Raw genomic sequence first — 17,723 nt, 5'->3', positions numbered from 1 at the left:
AATTAGGTTACCTTTTTTTAAATCACTAACCTAATCATTTTATAACATATGATTGGATAAAAAAAGAAAAGATTCATTTTTATTCAACAACATTTAATATCATGCTATCAATCACGCAATAATAATTTTATCAAAATAACACGTAAACTTATCATATAATAAATTACATAACATGAAAAGTGTTAATTATATCGTTAATTAATAAAAATTAATCAATAATTAGTGAGAAAAGCTTATTTAATAAAAATAAAATTTTATGAGTTTAATTAAACACAATGAAAAAATAACTTACTTGATTTATTTTCGTAAAATTCAGGTACTTATTTGGCTATTTAGCATTTATTTAATTAGTACATATATTCCAGAAAAGTTCATGCAAAAACCACAAGAGTTTACCTCTACCAAAATACATAAAATCGCAGTTCCCAAAGTCCAGATTCCCTTTCATCCAAACGGGAATTACAGGACGCTATCCCTTCCGTCGTCCACAGCTATCCACCACAATGTCAGACCGCGACTGGCCTCGCGATAGGGACCGAGAACGTGAGCGCGACCGCGACCGGGACCGTGAAAGAGAACGCCGACGCGACAGAGAAGACCGCGAGCGAGACCGAGACCGAGAACGGACACGCAGCAAGAGATCCCGCACACCGGAGCGCACCCGATCTCGTCACACGCGCTCTCGAACACGTTCTCCCGACCGCAACCGATATCGTTCACGCTCCCGTTCTCACACGCGCTCCCCGGAACGCTCCTCCCACCGTCACCACCGGCACCGGCACCGAACCCCATCGGCGGAGCCGCCAAGGAAACGGCACCGCCACGAAAGCGAGGAGAGGGACAAAGAGAAGGATAGGCAAAAGGCGGTGTCGGATTTTGTGGACGAGATAGCGAAAGAGCAGCAGCAAAAGAAAGAAAATAACAGTAACGAGAACGAGAACGGAGATGGAGGAGAGGAGGATGAGATGGAGATGATGAAGAAGTTGGGGATTCCAGTTGATTTTGATTCCACGAAAGGAAAACATGTTCCTGGTGCTGATATCAGTGGAGTTAGGGCTGTGACTAAGCGGCAGCCCAGGCAGTATATGAATCGAAGAGGCGGGTTTAATCGTCCATTACCCGCTGAACGCAATCGCTAGAATTCGTTAATTGATTGAAAGCGTTTTCAAGGTTAGGGTTTTTGCTATGGTGACTCTGCTGATTTGTATGCTTGTTTCATGATTATATTTTTCGTGGGTTTTTCCTTTTTCATGTTATTGTAAGTGGATTTTTGTTGCTTTACCAGCTCAATTATTGAACTTGGAATCAAATCGTTATTTAAGTTTATTGTTTGATTTTTCCTTGGTATGTGCTACTGCTACTACAAGGCAGACAAACGTTGAAACTAACTACCTCTAAGAAAATTTAGCATGTGCTTGCTTAGCAAAAAAATTGGTTTCTGGCATTTGAGTTCTTATCAGAGTTACTGTGAACTATGAGTTGCTGCTCTATTTGATAAGAATGTTTAGTGATTTTAACATATTTTGGGATTTAGAAGCCCACTTATCATACTACAAATTTGTGTAATGTGTGTGTGTGTGTGTGTGGCTATGTGTTACTTTTTAAAACTTAGTCTATCCCAAGTTGCTGTTCCATACAGGTTAGTCATCTTCCTAGCATTGGCGATGGTCATCCATTTTGAGTGCTGGCATGAAAAGCAAGGCATATATTTAATTATACTTGATGCCAGAAAGAAGTCAAGCAGCAGTCGTCAGTAAAGATGTGAAAGTTTGGTGAGTTAGTTACAAGGTTCAAACTGACAGTATATGTGCTTGACTTGCTTGTTGTACTTTGCTAAGGTAAATCTGTTAGATTAAATGAAGGCTGATTTTTTGGAACTCAGTTTCCTTAGCATGGGATGCCCATATCACTGGCTGTCTTTGTAGTCTATCTCTATATTTTATTCAATTTCCTCTGTTTTCTCAAAATTTCAGACCAGGAAATGGCCATAAACCCTATTCAACTAGTTGTCCTGATCAGTTTGGTGCATCACACAATTATGAGTGTTATAATGCTGAAAATTCTTGGGGAATAATTCTGTATCTCTACAGAATAGTACCTTGATATATATAGATTCCAGCATCTCTAGTCACATAAAAACTAGCACTTCTAGTCTGGTAAGGACTACTTTAAACCCTAATATACATGCAAAATACCAATTATAATCTTAATGCCCTAATACCTAGAAAATAAGTAAAATGCTAATTCATAAAATAGCCTAAACAAGTTAGAAATCCTAAATGTTTATAATGAATTACAATAATGCTCATAGTATATAGCAAAATGACAAAATAAAACCTTCTGTTGTTTAATCCCCCAAGCAACACTTTTCCATGCTGTATCATCCATTGTCTCTATGAGCTTATTGATGGCTCCAATTAGGAGTTTATTGGGCTTGACCTGGTGAATTAGATCCACAATATCCACCACTCATGATAGAGATGAGTTTAATATTCTATACTGGTAGAAGCCAGTGAAAGAAGCTAGAGAATTTTTCATATATACTTTTTCACAGCATATGGGTCAGTCAAGTGGAAGAACAGGAATTTCAGAGCTTGTGATGTTGCCACAAGAAAGATGGAAGAGTGAAATAGTATGCAGTATTTGTACACCATGTCAAATAGGGTTTCTTATAACTCGAGCTTAGTAATGATAATAATTGGGTGTTAGGCCTAGATTGCATCAAAGTTTGCTTTTCTTTTCTCACATTGGTGTGGATAAGCTTTTCTCCAGGATAACATAAACATGTTAACCTTTTGAACATAACCTAAAACTGCCCACTTTTAGAGCTTGTGATGTAGCAACAAGAAAGATTGAAGAGTGAAATAGTATGCATTATTTAAACACCATGTGTTTTTGGGTTTCTGTTAACTTGAGCTTAGCAATGATAATAATGGGTGTTAGGCCTAGATTGCATCTAAGTTCACTTTTTTTTCCTCGCATTGGTATGGACAAGCTTTTGTCCAAGAGAGCAAACATGTTAACCTTCGAACATAAACCTAAAATTGCCCACTTTATGAGCACCATGCCTAACACCATTGAGTGGTAGAAAAGAAGGTTGGAAACATACAAGCAACGTATTAGCTTATAACTTTGTGGGATCTCAAATTAGTTATATACCTATTGGTTTTTACTTTAATGGCCACAGGATATATACTTTGTTATTTTTTATGTTTAATATGTATAAACTATGTTGCTTAACTTTATCATATTTCCTAAATTACTTAAGCCGGGACAGATATCTGATACCTTGTGGTGGAGAACCGGGCCTTAATCCTCTAAATATAAGGAAAAACTTAACAACAATTGAACATACCCATGTCAGACACATATCCATGTCCAGCACTTGCGCACAAGTCTGAGCAACATAACTTATGAATCCTTTTCTAACAGAGCCGCTAAGTCGAAAGGGAAAAAAAAAAAAAAGAAACAGGCAAGCTAACAGCCAAGCACCTGGATGTGTATTATGTTGAATACTCCATCCAAGTTTTTAGTAATATAGACTTTAGTTGACTTTGAGGGATTAATGTAAGATTTTATTTCGTTACTGTGTAGTATTTATGGGGTTTAATTGTAATATTTTGTAGATTTAAGGTTATATTTGGTATTTTATATTTATATTAGGGTTTAGGATCTTTGTTGGCATTTTTCCTATCTTATCAGGTTTTGTTTTAAGTTAATTTGTTAGTTTTCTATTTAGAGTGTTAAGTATTTTTTTTGAAGTCCTATCTAGATGAGTTCTAGTTCTTTTAGGTTAGGGATGCTAGGAGTCTATAAAAATCAATGTACTCTTTCTATAGAGATATGGTTCTATATCAGAGAATTTCCAGCATTATTCCTTTGAGATTATGTGACGCAGTCAACCTGAGCTGCCACACCTAAGCAACCAGGTGTTAAGCTCAGGTTTTCTCTCTTAATTGCGTTGTGCAATCAAGAATCCCTAGCTGTGAAGCTAAGGTTCTTTTCTCTCTTCTTGATTTTTTGATTCAATCAAGGAATCCTAGATTTGAAGCTTAGTTTCTTTCCTATTCTTGTTCTCTTTTCTTTGTTCAATATTTTCTCACAGATCACAAAACAGTCATAAATTCCTGGGCCCATGCTGTGCTACATCACTCTAACTTTATAATGTCTGTTATATCTCATGCCTGAAAAAACACTAGAGCAAAGCAGTTGTCAGGTACTCTTTTTATCTATGAGACTTGACTTCGAAGTCCATTATTTTCAGCCATGGTGTAGTACAAGGGAAGCAAAGACAGAGGAAATAGAACACAATAAAAATCAGAGGGAAAGAGGAAGACAGCACAGGAAACCAAAGGAGAATATTAAGAAAGTGAGAGAACCAATGGGGAGTAATCTCCATACTCAAATCTCAATTTATGGTCTCAACAATCAAATTCTAGTAACTCAAAACTTAATACAATATTATCAAAAGCTACTAAATCTGAAATAGTTGGTATTTATAAATATCTTCTATACTGTAATACTTGGTAAATGAGAACAGAAATGTACTAATTAGTTTGAATGACTGAAAATAACCTTAAATATATTAAAATTGCAACCAATTTCACAAGATATAAAATTAACACTCTGTCATTAGTATTATGTCATATGGTTTTCCTTGATTACATTGGGGATAGAATGGTAAATAAATGGATTTTGTTGGTCAAAAAATCCTTTATTCTTCACTTGCTTGTACAGCCATGGACTTGATATGTGAATATTTACACCTAGCTTGCACAACCTCACTTGTTAGCTTAAAAAACCTACTTGTCTGTTTGAGCCTTTAGATGATCATAGATCATGTTCCACTGATTTGTTAGCCTTTGCCTACCTTGATTTTTCAGTACTTGATATTTGTTTGTATGGTTGTTGTCTTTGGGCTCATCAATCAAGGGTGCATCCACAACTTTCAAGGATGCTGTGTGTGTGTGCTTGTGTGCAATTTGTTACTGTTAAAAATGAAGGTTATTCTCATTGGTTTGTTGAGATACCATGAAAGGAAGGTGGTTCTCGTTGGGTAGATGATGTCTTATTATGAACTCAACTTGTTTTAGCTGATAGTTTTAATGTCATTTCAGATGTGGCAAAAACTTAAAATGGCATAAGTCTAAAACAGTAAAAATGAACATGTAAATGGCTCTGTGATCTGTGTAATGTTAATGATCTAAGCAATTATGTGTATTATATTCAGGGAGTGAAGGAAAAAGATCTGGGATCCAGAAGTTCACTGCCTTGCGATTATTTAATTTCAGTCATTTAAGAATGGGACATGTTTTCTGGTAATGAGTATTGGTTTCTATTTTCACTTCAAATTTGTGTCTACAAATCTTTAGAGTATTTGAGGAGGAAGTAATTTATAGAGAGGTGCTTTCTTTTGCAGAGGCCATATTTTATATGAAAATCATCTTCAAAAGTTGTGGTTCCCTATACATGCAAGAATGCATCTTGGAAAATTCTGGTTCCTCAAAGGCTTACTATAATGATGAATATTGTTTGCATATAAAATTGTTGCCTTTTAATGATTATAGTGTGTGTTTTCTGCAGATGGCTAGTTGCCTTTTAGCCAATTGAATCAGGGGTGACAATCAATATAAAATGTGAGGCTTTTGAGATCTTTGCATGGTGCTTTTAGTGACGCATTTCTTAAATTCTGATTCTTGTATTAATATGTAGCATCTTACTATGCATGCCAACTGATTTCAACTGCTGGATTTGGTGTGGTATCTTTGAGTTCCCAGAACCATTTTCCTGCATTTGGTGTGGCTTTCTTGTTTTCTTCCACCTCTATTTCAGGTACTGTTTTCATGCGAGCCGGGATTTTCTTTCTACCTCTTAAATTGTAGATTTGATATTAAACTAATGATAATTTAATACATTCATTTCAAAGTTAATATAAATTTAATTAAAGAAAATTTCAAAATATTTAGGATAAAATACCTTGATTCTTTTAACTTTTAGTCATAATATTATGGGAGTTTATTAATATTCGAAATAGGTAAACCGTTTCAAAAGAATATTTTTGGTTGTACACAGAAGTCTAAGACATTAACTAATTATTAATGTTTTTATAGTTTGACGACGGAGTAATATTTTTTAAATTAAAAATTATTAAATTATATAAATTATAATTTTTTTATTTTTAAAATATCTCTCCTATTTAAAAAAAAAAATCTCTATCTTACCTCTTGTCGCTTGATCATTTGGCATTTCCATGATCGTGCTCTTGTTGGGAAGCGTCGGTATGGTGCTTTCCAAGGAAAAGCACGGTGCATCCCACAGAAGTGTTGATCTCTCACGCTCGAGGGGAGCGCGAGATCTGGAGTGCGCGACTAGATGGAGAGTGAGGCCAGATTGTGCTTTAATGGAGAGATCCGACTAGTATAAAAAAACGTTATTGGTCGATATGAGGGAAAGGAAAACAGTGTGAAGAGTAGAGAAAGAAAGAGGATATTTTAGATATTTTACGTTTATTAGTTAATCAGTTTATTTAAAGTGTTAATGAATTTATGTGAAATTATAATTAAAAATTAAATTAAGATATTTTATTTAAATATTTAATATTTAAATTGCAGTAAAATACAACTTTGAACATTAATTTAATTAAATAATAGTAATTAAAAGTGATGTTAAAATTAATTTAATCTAACGATAGACTAGAATTCAATAGTTTTTTTAATTATGTAAAAAGTCTAGCAGAAAAGGAAAAAAACAATGAATGTGAAGTATTTTTATCTTTTCATCTAAATTTAGTACTACTACCTTTTCATGAAGTCATAGGGGAATTTTCCAAACTGAAAAAAATATTAGTTCTTTTTTGTCAAATTTCAAAGAGTTTTGGTACTTTTCAAATTAAATAAAACATTGGGCATAGCGTCAATAATATGACTTGGTTAGCGTCCAGCTCCTTGTGAACATGAAAAGGTAATAAAGAGAAAGAGAAAGGAAAATGCTACAGGTTATTAGTGGAAACATGAAATAAAAAAGACAAATCATACAAGAAGTGGGCTGGGGCTGATTCACGTGAGCATATGATGCATTATTTAGCATGTGGGGACAGTGGAAGCAAATCCATTGGGAGCTCTTCCCCCCCCCCCTCCAAAACCATGTGCTAAACTGCTAATCCATAGAAAATGGTTTGGAGACCTCATTCTACTAAAAGCATACGAGTACCTCAACAAAGCATTCATCCACCGTCTTATTGGCATCCATAGGAAAATGAAAAAGGGAGAAAGGATGACGGATCATACAAGTACAGGCAAGTCCACAAAAGCTCTATAGAGATTAGGGAAAACCCATTTGTACACTTAGGTAGGTTTCTGGATGACAAAGGACATGCACTGAGCCTGATGCTTGCTGTCAAATGCCAGGCAGCGGATATAAGCATTTGGATATGCCTTTTTGCACTCATGAATTTCATTCAGGACTTGAGAGGAGTTGTTGCACCCAAACATTGGCAGCTTCCAAAGTGTCCAATACCTTCCATCATAGTACCCTGGAATTCTGCTATTCTCCCTTTGGACAAGCCCCACCTAACATTTTTATAAGGAAAACCATTTTTGTTTTAGCTGTTAGATGTTGCCACAAGCTAGGCAAACCCAACCTAAACTGTGAAGAAAGAAGAGAAAACAAAACCATACAATATATATCTATATATATATATATATTAATTCTAATAATCTTCAGGAAGATACTATATACCAGAGAATCAGGGTTTAAAGAAGATGGGGACTGCTTTTCTGATTCTTGGATTTTGGTTACAGCTCAGTGTTTAAGCTGGCTATTCAGAGAAAAGAAGACACTAAAAAGTTGAAGGCAGTAACTGGCTAAAAAACATTTGCAGCTGGGATCTTGAATCAGAACAAGGAGGTTTCATTAATAGTGAAGGAGCAAAACAGTACTCTGCAGCCAATTCTGTTTGAGCGTCGACGCTGGATTGAGAAATGTTTATCCAGAGATGCAAGTGGCAGAGGACTGTAATTGCAATTTTTTACAAGTTACTGATCAAAATAAAATTATTGGTTTGTGGAAAATGAAAAAGTTGCAATTTTTGAGTACTGAAGCTGGAAGTGGAACATATATTGTTCATATTACCTCATCAAATTCAAGGCAAGGGATCCAGCCCTTCTTCATCATGTACTCAATTTCCTTCGCAATCGAGTCATCTGAGAGAGGTGGAAGATAAGAGAGCGTCTCAAACTTCTTGTTATTGAATGGATTCCATGTCTGTTAAATCAAAAGGCTATTACACAATTAGAAGTCAGTCAAAAAATAGGATCAGTAGTTAAACAGTTTCCAGATATTTCACTCTGATCACGGCACCTTCATGCAATGAGTTCTTGAACCATTGGAGACAGTTTTCCGGCTCCATGCAATAGAATCCTTAGCTGGGAGCAGCTTTGGAACATTTGTTTTCAAGCCCACATAGCTAGAACCGGCAACTGGAGCTGCAAAGATTCCGGCAGACATCTTTGGGGCAGCAGGTGTTGAAAGAAAAAGTTGAACAGCTGTAACAGGAGTGAGTGTATTAGAACAAATGATGAATAGTTTGTGTTGAGGAAGTGGGAGAAATAGAAGTACAAAAGGAGCTGGCCTGATGCCTGTAAGCTGATGTATGGTTTGTTAAAGAGAAACAAGGTTAACTGAGACAGATTTGTGTTGAGATAGTGGAGGGGCTATTAAGGCTCTTGGGCTTCGGTTTTATCACCAACTTGTCTGCTTTTCTTTTACCATCGCCCGTACGTTGGGCAAGCAGGGAAAAAGGGGGCTGGGACCCGCCAACCCAATGGTTCCACTGAGGTGTTGAAGACATCAGCAGCGTAACCGCTTGAAAGCAAAACAATGGATGACTGATGATTCATTTCTATCCCCTTGGCGTTTCCCCCAGCTGAGTATTTAATATCGGCGGGTAACTTTTAAAGCTCAAAAGAGACAAGACATCCAAGTTAGGTAACTTTTAAACCCATCGAACGAGATTCTGTTTTGACCCAACCCAAGGAATAAGGGGCATGTGCACCCAACAAGATCCCCACTGACTGAAGAACCTATGTGAAACTAGAGCTTTAAACTCATCAGCCGTCTGACGATCTTATTGCTACCTTTGCTTTATAAACTGCTAATTCTGATGTTAGTTCTTGTTATCCTGAATTTCAATTTTATTCACAAAAAGCTCTGCTCCTCACACTTGATGAGGTTGAAGAAACTTTTGATGTTTTGGTCTGGTGGAAAAACAACCAAAGTGCTTGGCCATGGCACGTGATGTAATAACCTCCTCCATGTCCATAGTTGCATCAGAATCATGTTCTAGTACAGTTGCTAAGAGTTATTGATGAAAAGCGCATAATACTTTAACACATTGGTTAAATAGAAAAACAAAAACAAATGCTTCACTGTGATTTGGATTTGCTATGTTGTGGCATGATTGTTTCCCGTCTTCAATTTTCATACAGTACCTGTGACACTGTACATAGGTTCTTTCAACTGCGTTTTCTTCAACATCAACAAATAAAAGCTGAGAAAAGGCACTCAAAATCCCAGCACGCAAATGTCATTTTACCAACTTCGAGTCCTAAGCAGTAAGCACTACCAACCCCAGGAAATATATATATTTCTAAAAAGAAGAGATTTAAGGGGCTAACGCCTGTCCACCTGCGTGGACCCATCCGTTACACTGCTTGTGACTCTTTGATTGCTTGTATTATTTTGGTTGGGACATGTCTAAAGAAATTATAGTGAAAGAAACCAAAACACCATGAGCCAAGGACTGTTCTATAAAAGGATAAGAATTCTGGCATTCTTACATAATCATAAGAATGACAAAAGCTAATGGTAAATATAAATCATGGTTGGTTGACAGTCTAAATGAAGAATGTTATGGGTCTAAAGAATTATACTAACACAAACCCTGAGCAGGTTTGCACTCAAAAACTACTTGATCTCAGCAGGACCCATAAATGTCAGTGCCAAAGCTTCATGCAGAAGCCAGCAGGCACGACAGATGATTTTTTGCTTGAGATACAATCTGCAAATGTGTCCACAAGCTGCTCTGCGAGAGATGCTGGATCTGTAATGAAGATATCAACAAAGACCTTCACAATCCTTACCTCCTGTGGGGTTGCCCGCAAGCTGTACCAGGTGAGGAATTTCTGCCTGAAGTTTTTCTCAATATGTCCCTTACACTCTAACCATCTGATCACCTTCACACAATGCTCAAAATCCGTTTCTGAGAGACCATTTTCCACACATTCCTCATCCCGCCTCTCCCCGCTTCTCTTCTTTGAGGTGCTGCCATCTTGGGGGTCTTCTCCTTTCCCGGCCCCATTCTCTAGGTCCTTGTTGCTGGACTTAGATCTCCCACTCCTTCCTGGTCCATCTTTAATTATTTCCATCCTGCAGGGAGTAATGGGCAAGCCAGCTTCTGAGCAACCAACAAATGGCACACACTCAGTACCAGTCTGAACTGGGGCATCAGAGCCATCATCCGTGCTTGTCTCCTCAGTAATTGGGTCTTCTGATGTGTGCTTTTTCTCAACATTTAGGACAACAGAATCAGGCATAGGTCCAACTATCTCCATGGCACGTACCTCACCCAACAGGGAAACTGCATCTGCTGGAACTCCATCTTCACCAAGGACAGTGCAGTTGATAGCACCTTTAGAGAGATTCGTGGAAACAATTTTATCAGTGTCCTTGCAATATGTAACATAATTGTCTGCTCGGTCATCATTCTGATCACTGTATGGAGTAATGTTATTAGTTTCATCCTCCACCGAAGATGGATTCGAAAGGCTGCTACAGTTGGTCGCTGGGCTTTGACTTCTTTCCATCACTGGGCAGCTTGGGACTTCATCCCCACTACAGGCTGTTGAAATTGAAACTTCCCATGGACCAAACTCTCTTGTACCATTAAAGGAGACAATTTTGAAATGATACTCAGTAGCTGGAGTTAGCCCTGTGACAACAAACCTTCTATCTGGCACACACAGAGTACAAGTTGATTTAACAGGGTAATCCCTATCATGAACCTTGCGATGCCATAAGGTGTAACCGACACTACTGCCTGGTAAAGGCTCTTCAGAACCCACAATCACAGAAAGGGAAGTTGGACAAACATCTTCAAAGCGTACTATTGCTGGAGGAATTGAACTTGAACCAGCTGAAAATGAAAGACAAGTTAATAAACAAAGTGATCAAAAAATATTTCATCAAAATTCACTTGAAATAAAAGATTACACAGGATTAACACTTCATCTGAGGCTATAGAAAACCCATTTAATTTTGATGCTAAGAGTCCTACAAGCTAAAGATTACCTGGTATTGAATGATTTGGTGAAGAATGTGAGATTGTATCAAAAAGGATTTTATCTAGTGACTCCACAGCAGAAGAACAGAGTTTCTGAACTTCTGGTCCTGAAGAAAGCCTGTTGACAATACCCCTACCCATCTTCACAGGCAAACCAGTTAATGGACCTACTTCAGCTTCAAGCTTCTTAACAGCTTTATCAACAATCTCAGAAAGCTTTCGGTATTTTTCAGTCCCATTAAGAAGTTTTTGGCCTAGAGAGACACGATAACAAAGTATGTCCACCCTCCTTGTATCTTTTGCAGCCATCAGTTGTTTTCTCCAGCACCTAAATGCATATGGGAACTGATTCGAATCAGACTGTACATTGACATTCTTGATCGAATAAATGACAAACGTATCATTTAACACAATCAATATTTTTGGTTTAGTATTTTACATTTACATGCATTCTTCCTAATATAATGTTGTAATGGGCATTAATAGAGTATCAATATCAAATTTAGTTATTACAGAAAGTTTCTGTTTCCTCAACTGCTTTGCAGAAATCAACAGTGAATTCTAGGTTTTTCCTAGAAGATAAGAGAAGGTTCATAAACTAACATTCTCCACAGCTTAGAGCCAAACCAATGAACGAAAATTCGATAGTGGCTTCCAGAATGCATTACCAACATTTCAAACATGCACAAGCATTCAGCAGAATACTGAAGTATAACTGAGCCAAAAATAATGAAGTATACTGTTTTACTGTGACAAATATGTACATCAACGAGAACAAAAAATTCCACAAGGAAAACAATATCTTTGGTTTCAGTATCTAGAAATAATCTAAATGAATAGAGGAAAGGGAGAAGTTTCCTTTGTTCTTTCCTCTCTGTGTGTGAGTTTGTCTGTGCTGCTTTAAAGAGAAGAGAAATCACAGAACACATGCAACATGATGCTTCATGAAACAAATAATTGCTGACATGGAATAACTAATACAACAAAACATGTAATTTAACATTATACCTTGAGCATATTTTACGTTTCTTTTCCCTATCAATCAATTTATGTTCCATTCAACTTTGTCTCTAAGGAGACATAACTGAGTCATATCCTACTACAGCAAATAGCAAATAGTTGAAGTAATACTTAATGGCTCATGCTGTAAAGCATAGGCATAAATCACATGGCCAAGGTACAGCATAAGAGTACAATCCCAGCCTAGAAACATAAAGCTAGGCAAAAAATGGCAAGAATGAATGCCCAGTAAAACCTTTAACGCAGGACTTATCAGGTCTACAATGTGACATGATGGTGTAGCATACTCCTTGAAAAACCAAATTCAAGTAATCAAAAAAAAAATCAACTGAATTACATTTCATCCTGATCTTTGAGAAAGGAACAACCTTACCGCTTAAGATTTGTAAAGACGTATATAACTCCTTGAGGAAAAATCAGTCAAAACAAATTCTGAAACATACAAGAGGTCTTATAAAGGCCAGTGTAACCTTTCAAAAAAAACTAAAGGCCAGTGTAATCACGAAACTACTCTGTAAAATTAAACACAATGGTGCTTGGAAAATACATTGATCAAGAAAAAGATTATTATAAGTAAAAAACTGTAACTTTGGCACTTCCACATCCTATATGCCCTAGAAATTACAATGCACCATTTAAACTCACAGAAGAAAAGTAACCGTAGGAATCGTTGGTTAAAGATGCACAAAACAACTTCATAAGTGAAAACAAAAAAGCAAGTCCAAATGCCAGTATACACAAGATGACTATAATAACAAATGCTCTTGGCTCTAAAAGATAAAAGAAAGAAAAGCAACAACAAAACATCCTTACGTTAACAAATCGACTGACCAGAGTTAAAATATTCAACTTCTATCTTACACCAATCTAGCAAAATTAAGCTGAAAATTAGATTCACAGAACCAAAAGATTTACAATGATAATCATACTGCTAATTCTTGCAGTACAACTCCAATCTTCATGCTTGGAGGTAATTCAACTGCCATAACTCAATTGCTTATTCTCAAAGTAGCGGAAGAGAGGGACAGATATAAATGAAGGGAAAGGAAAATTAACATACGTTCAACTGGCATGTTACAACTGAAGTGATATGAAACTTTAGTACACTAATATGTCACGGTGCATGAGCCAGTCAGTAGCACAAAACAAACAAGAGTTTTCTTGATAATAAAGCTGGTATGCAGAATTAGTGGTGTTATGCAACTATATCAAGCTAGAGATGCTAAATAGAAGACTGAAATTCTTTGGAGAAAACAGTAAGATATACAACAAGAAGCCACCTAACAAAGGCAAGAAATAATTGGATTGAAGATTAAGGGTTAGTCATTAGCAATTACTTCAAAAATACTAAAGAAGCCCCATGAAAAGCCAGGATTATCCATTCAACATAATCGCAGATGAAAATGATGTCGAGAAACCGCCATGAAATGTATAACTGAGATAGGAACTCAATATTTATAAATTTAATTAATGATACATCAGAAAATTATTGTTGAGGGCTTATTCCATACCTCAGACCAGGTATATTCGATGTTGCCCAAACATTAGTTTAGACTGCAGAAGAACCAGCATAAGATGGCATACATTTCTCCCCAATTAAAATGAGGTTCCACATTCCAGCTCCCTAGATGCCTTATATGATCCATAAAATATTATAATACTATCAACAATTTCCTAATTTTCAATAATTTTACAAGTTATACATCTACATCAAAAATTCCTCAAGTCAGTAAGTACCTAGTATATCTTGAACAAGTGTCACTCTTTTTCTTCAATTTACGAATAATTGTATTCTTAATTAAGTTTTTAAAATATGTTGTTTCACACTACAACATATTCTCTCACCACTCCTGCAACCACGTAACAAGTTATCCAGGTTCATTGGAATTTAAGTGTGAAGATATGGTTTAAGCATCTTCATCCATTTTATTCAGAAAATTTAGCCACGGCAGCTACTCCTTCAAGCCAGATCAACCTCTCTCCATTATGAAACATTTCCTTTATTGTTATCCATTGAAATATAAAAGTTCCGAGTTAAATCCCTTCATAATATCACATTGAGACCTTAAAGAAATTCTTCAACTTAAAAATTCTGTCATCAGGGGCTGATACTAATAGTATCTCAACCATTCGGTAACATAATTGCCAAAACAATTCAAATTAATGTCAACAAATAAAATTAGGAACAGTTGGAAAATGCTTGATGGAGAACAAAAACCATCCATAGGCAACAGCAAGGTGCATTCACTCACATGATTAAACAAGCTGCAGAATATCATCACAGGAAAGTTTGATATTATCTGATACCAGCAAAAGTTATTTGCACATCTTTCATCTCCAAGTGCTATTAATCACAAGCATGAGGATAAAAATTGAAAGAATCAAAGAGATAAATTTAGGATCTTCTTTAAACAAATTACAAGTAAATAAGAAGTGTTAATCAATTAGCAATTATGGTCGTTGATAAATATCCATAATTTCTAAGGACCAAAAGATCTGCAATGCACCACAGTGAAACAGAAAAAAGTAAAAACTCACTGAACAGTATACCACAGAAAGAAACACACACACAAAACAAAAACACAGATAAATATAAATATATATATATATATATATATATATAGAGAGAGAGAGAGAGAGAGAGGGTATAGAGAATATCTAGGAGCATTTACCCGAGCAAATCATTTACTTTCCCACATGCTACACAACAAAAGCTCCCATCAAGTCCAGCATGTCGTCTATCTTTTCCAATACCAGACTTCTCATGTTTTAAAGCACATTCAAGATGACATGACATGCCACAAGAATTGCCCTGGCAAGGAGGCTCTGAGCTACAGATTAACCACAGGCTAGGATCCTTGTTGTCATCAAACTTATAACAGATGCAGCAGGAACACCTCTTGCAAAATGCATCTTCTTGCCTCAAGGTAGCTTTGCAAGCTGAGTTTTTGCAATAAATAGCATTACTCATGTCATTGCCACCAGTAGTGATTGCAAGATCATTCACTGGTACAGGCAGTCGGGAAGGATTATCAGCTTTCCTCTGCCTTTTGGATGTTCTCTGGCCATTTGTTGGGGAAGATTGGGATTCCGGATCTGTTACACCCTCATGTTCACCAGAATTCTTTTCAGCTACAATTTTCAAAAGGTTTTCTATAATTTTCAGCTTAGTCAAGCCAGTATATTTCCTTTCCTTCCCCATCTCTGCACATAGGATCTGTAAAATCTCCTGACGGCTCCAAGATTGTAGCATTTCAGAGGCCCTATGTGTCCTCTTTGATAATTCATAGACAAGTTCTCTCTTTTCGTCCATACTCAATTTACTACATTTTGATGGATCAAGTGCAACTCCTACAGCCAAGGGGACAGAATATTGCAGGTTAACAAGGTGGAAGCAAGAGAAGGTACCCAGATGAACACGAAATCTTAATACTTGTATTAACTTGACAAAAATGTTGGAAATATTAAACAAGAAATTTATATAATTATTTTAAAAAATATATAAAATAAAAAAAAAAGAGCATTATGTAAAGATGAGAAAAAACAGTAAAAACCTCTAACAAATCCAATAATCAACAATCCTTTGTATCTTTGCCTGCCTCAGAGATAACAATTATGTTTTCCACGCCAAGCACTTGACATGCAACAATGACAACCAAAAAGGTAACAAAATTACTAACAACAACACTGAACCATCTAATACTCTTGATTGCTGTTTGCTAATTACTGTTACTAACCAATTATAACAGTCATTCAAGAAGCTTCACAAGAATTAATCTAATATTAGATGTCCTAATAAACTTAATTAATCAAACTATATTTCATCCATTCTGCTCCAAAACAGAAAAACTAATAGTTGACTTGCATTAAAAAGGACATTCCAACTTACATCAACTACCATGGATTGTTTATAGGACAATCCAATATATTTTGATATAGGAACACATCATAGCCACCTCAAGTAAGGGATTGAACACAATGCCCTTTGACTTTTGAAAACCTCTGGCTCTTCACTTTCATCAGGGTTGTCAGACAGGGTTATTTAGGACGGTAGCGTGCTCATTAAATATGAAAACATGACATATTATAAGGTTAGTTCTTCTTCACATACGTCTATATAATGCATTCAAATAATAACATGCTGAGAAAAGACACCACTGGCATTATGCATAATGAAAGCAAATACAGCAAGGTAACAGTCAAATTCACCCACCACAATAAATTTCTAAGAAACCAATATACAGGATGCTGGACAAATCAAAAGACAAGATGGTCTCAACTTTCCACATATTTCCAGAAAAAGAAAGAATAATTTAACAGAAATCATATATATTAAAAAAAAAACATATTTACTGATGTCCAGAGAAACCCAATAACTCGATTAACCACAAGAATCAGAAAACCAAGAAATAAACGAAAAACCGAAGCAATTTGACTATCATGCAAATTGCGAGTCCTTTAAAAGATCTAAACTTTATGACCTTAAATAAACCAAAAACCGAAAGCAAAAACAAAATATTCAATGCCCAGATTACATATCCCTCACAAAATCTGAAAAGAAAAGGAAATTACATTATAAGAAGGAAGAAAAATAAAAATTTACCCTCAAAACAGGAATCCATGGCTAAAACAGCTGAATAATAGGAGAGCACTCAACACAACACCCACATTACCATCAAAACCCCAACTTTTTGAAGCCTGTGAGCAAAAAAGACAGAAACTTCCTATTAAAAAAAACCACCAATTAGAAACAAAAATACTAACAAAATAAACAAACAAACAAATTCCTTTAAAGAAACAGAAAAAAGGGGGGCTAGAGAGAGAGAGAGAGAGAGAGAAAGGGAGAAATATGATGATGATGATGATGATGATGATGATGATGATGATGATGGGAATAAAGCATAACAAATACCAAGAAAGGAGGCTTGAAATTCCGCCACAACAGAAAGAATCCATGACTTACTTGGGGTTGAGAGTTGAAAGCCTTGCTTATTCCTATTCCTTCTCTCCTTTTCTACATAATATGCAAAAATAAAAAATATATATAATTTTTTTTGTTGTATTAAATGGGTCCTCCCTTTTTTTTGTTGTGGGAATTTGATTTTGTTTAATTTTTTTATTTTGAGGACCCGAAGCAGTAATGAAAGGGAGATTCGAGGAGTGGAGGACTTGTTCTAATGTGAGAGAGGGAGGAAATATATAAATAATAAATAATACTTAAAATAAAAGAGAAAAGTGAAGGAAATAGTGGACAGTGTGGAGTTCTGTGGGCTATGAGAGATGAGGAGGCGATGCAGTTGAGGATGAGACTTGAGAGAGAAAGAGGCCGAAAGCCGCTGCATGTCATCTTCTTTTTCACCCTCTC

General features: G+C 36.1%; 3 protein-coding genes across 11 annotated transcripts; 1 reads left to right on the top strand and 2 right to left on the bottom strand.

Annotated features, from left to right (window-relative positions):
- On the top strand, positions 360-5,849 carry LOC18589291 (U4/U6.U5 small nuclear ribonucleoprotein 27 kDa protein). Of its 7 annotated transcripts, none has more exons than XR_001929238.1 (5): positions 360-1,170; positions 1,640-1,772; positions 5,231-5,318; positions 5,584-5,636; positions 5,713-5,849. XR_001929238.1 is itself a non-coding variant. In XM_018126984.1 (2 exons), the coding sequence occupies exon 1, from the start codon at positions 504-506 to the stop codon at positions 1,137-1,139; it is 636 nt and encodes a 211-aa protein (XP_017982473.1). In that variant the 5' UTR covers positions 360-503; the 3' UTR covers positions 1,140-1,170; positions 5,584-5,849. The 7 variants fall into 7 exon arrangements, 1 of the variants encoding a protein (XP_017982473.1); XR_001929239.1 differs by having other exon boundaries at positions 5,420-5,636; XR_001929240.1 differs by lacking the exon at positions 5,231-5,318.
- Positions 6,982-9,190, bottom strand: LOC18589292 (ribulose bisphosphate carboxylase small chain clone 512). The gene is made up of 3 exons (XM_018126985.1): positions 8,359-9,190; positions 8,131-8,262; positions 6,982-7,568 (listed from the first exon to the last, which is right to left on the bottom strand). Exons 1-3 carry the CDS (start codon positions 8,503-8,505, stop codon positions 7,344-7,346), a joined length of 504 nt encoding a protein of 167 aa, XP_017982474.1. The 5' UTR covers positions 8,506-9,190; the 3' UTR covers positions 6,982-7,343.
- Positions 9,775-17,414, bottom strand: LOC18589293 (VIN3-like protein 2). Of its 3 annotated transcripts, none has more exons than XM_007014184.2 (5): positions 17,322-17,414; positions 16,962-17,056; positions 15,031-15,709; positions 11,347-11,666; positions 9,775-11,191 (listed from the first exon to the last, which is right to left on the bottom strand). In XM_007014184.2, exons 2-5 carry the CDS (start codon positions 16,978-16,980, stop codon positions 9,993-9,995), a joined length of 2,217 nt encoding a protein of 738 aa, XP_007014246.1. In that variant the 5' UTR covers positions 16,981-17,056; positions 17,322-17,414; the 3' UTR covers positions 9,775-9,992. The 3 variants fall into 3 exon arrangements, with proteins under 3 accessions (XP_007014246.1, XP_017982449.1, XP_007014248.1); XM_018126960.1 differs by having other exon boundaries at positions 17,271-17,357; XM_007014186.2 differs by lacking the exons at positions 16,962-17,056; positions 17,322-17,414 and adding an exon at positions 16,248-16,936.

Source organism: Theobroma cacao, chromosome 9, assembly GCF_000208745.1.
Source record: "Theobroma cacao cultivar B97-61/B2 chromosome 9, Criollo_cocoa_genome_V2, whole genome shotgun sequence".
Taxonomy (NCBI): Eukaryota; Viridiplantae; Streptophyta; class Magnoliopsida; order Malvales; family Malvaceae; genus Theobroma; species Theobroma cacao.
The sequence above is the reverse complement of the archived record's forward strand: the minus strand, read 5'-3'. Positions and strand labels throughout refer to the sequence as shown.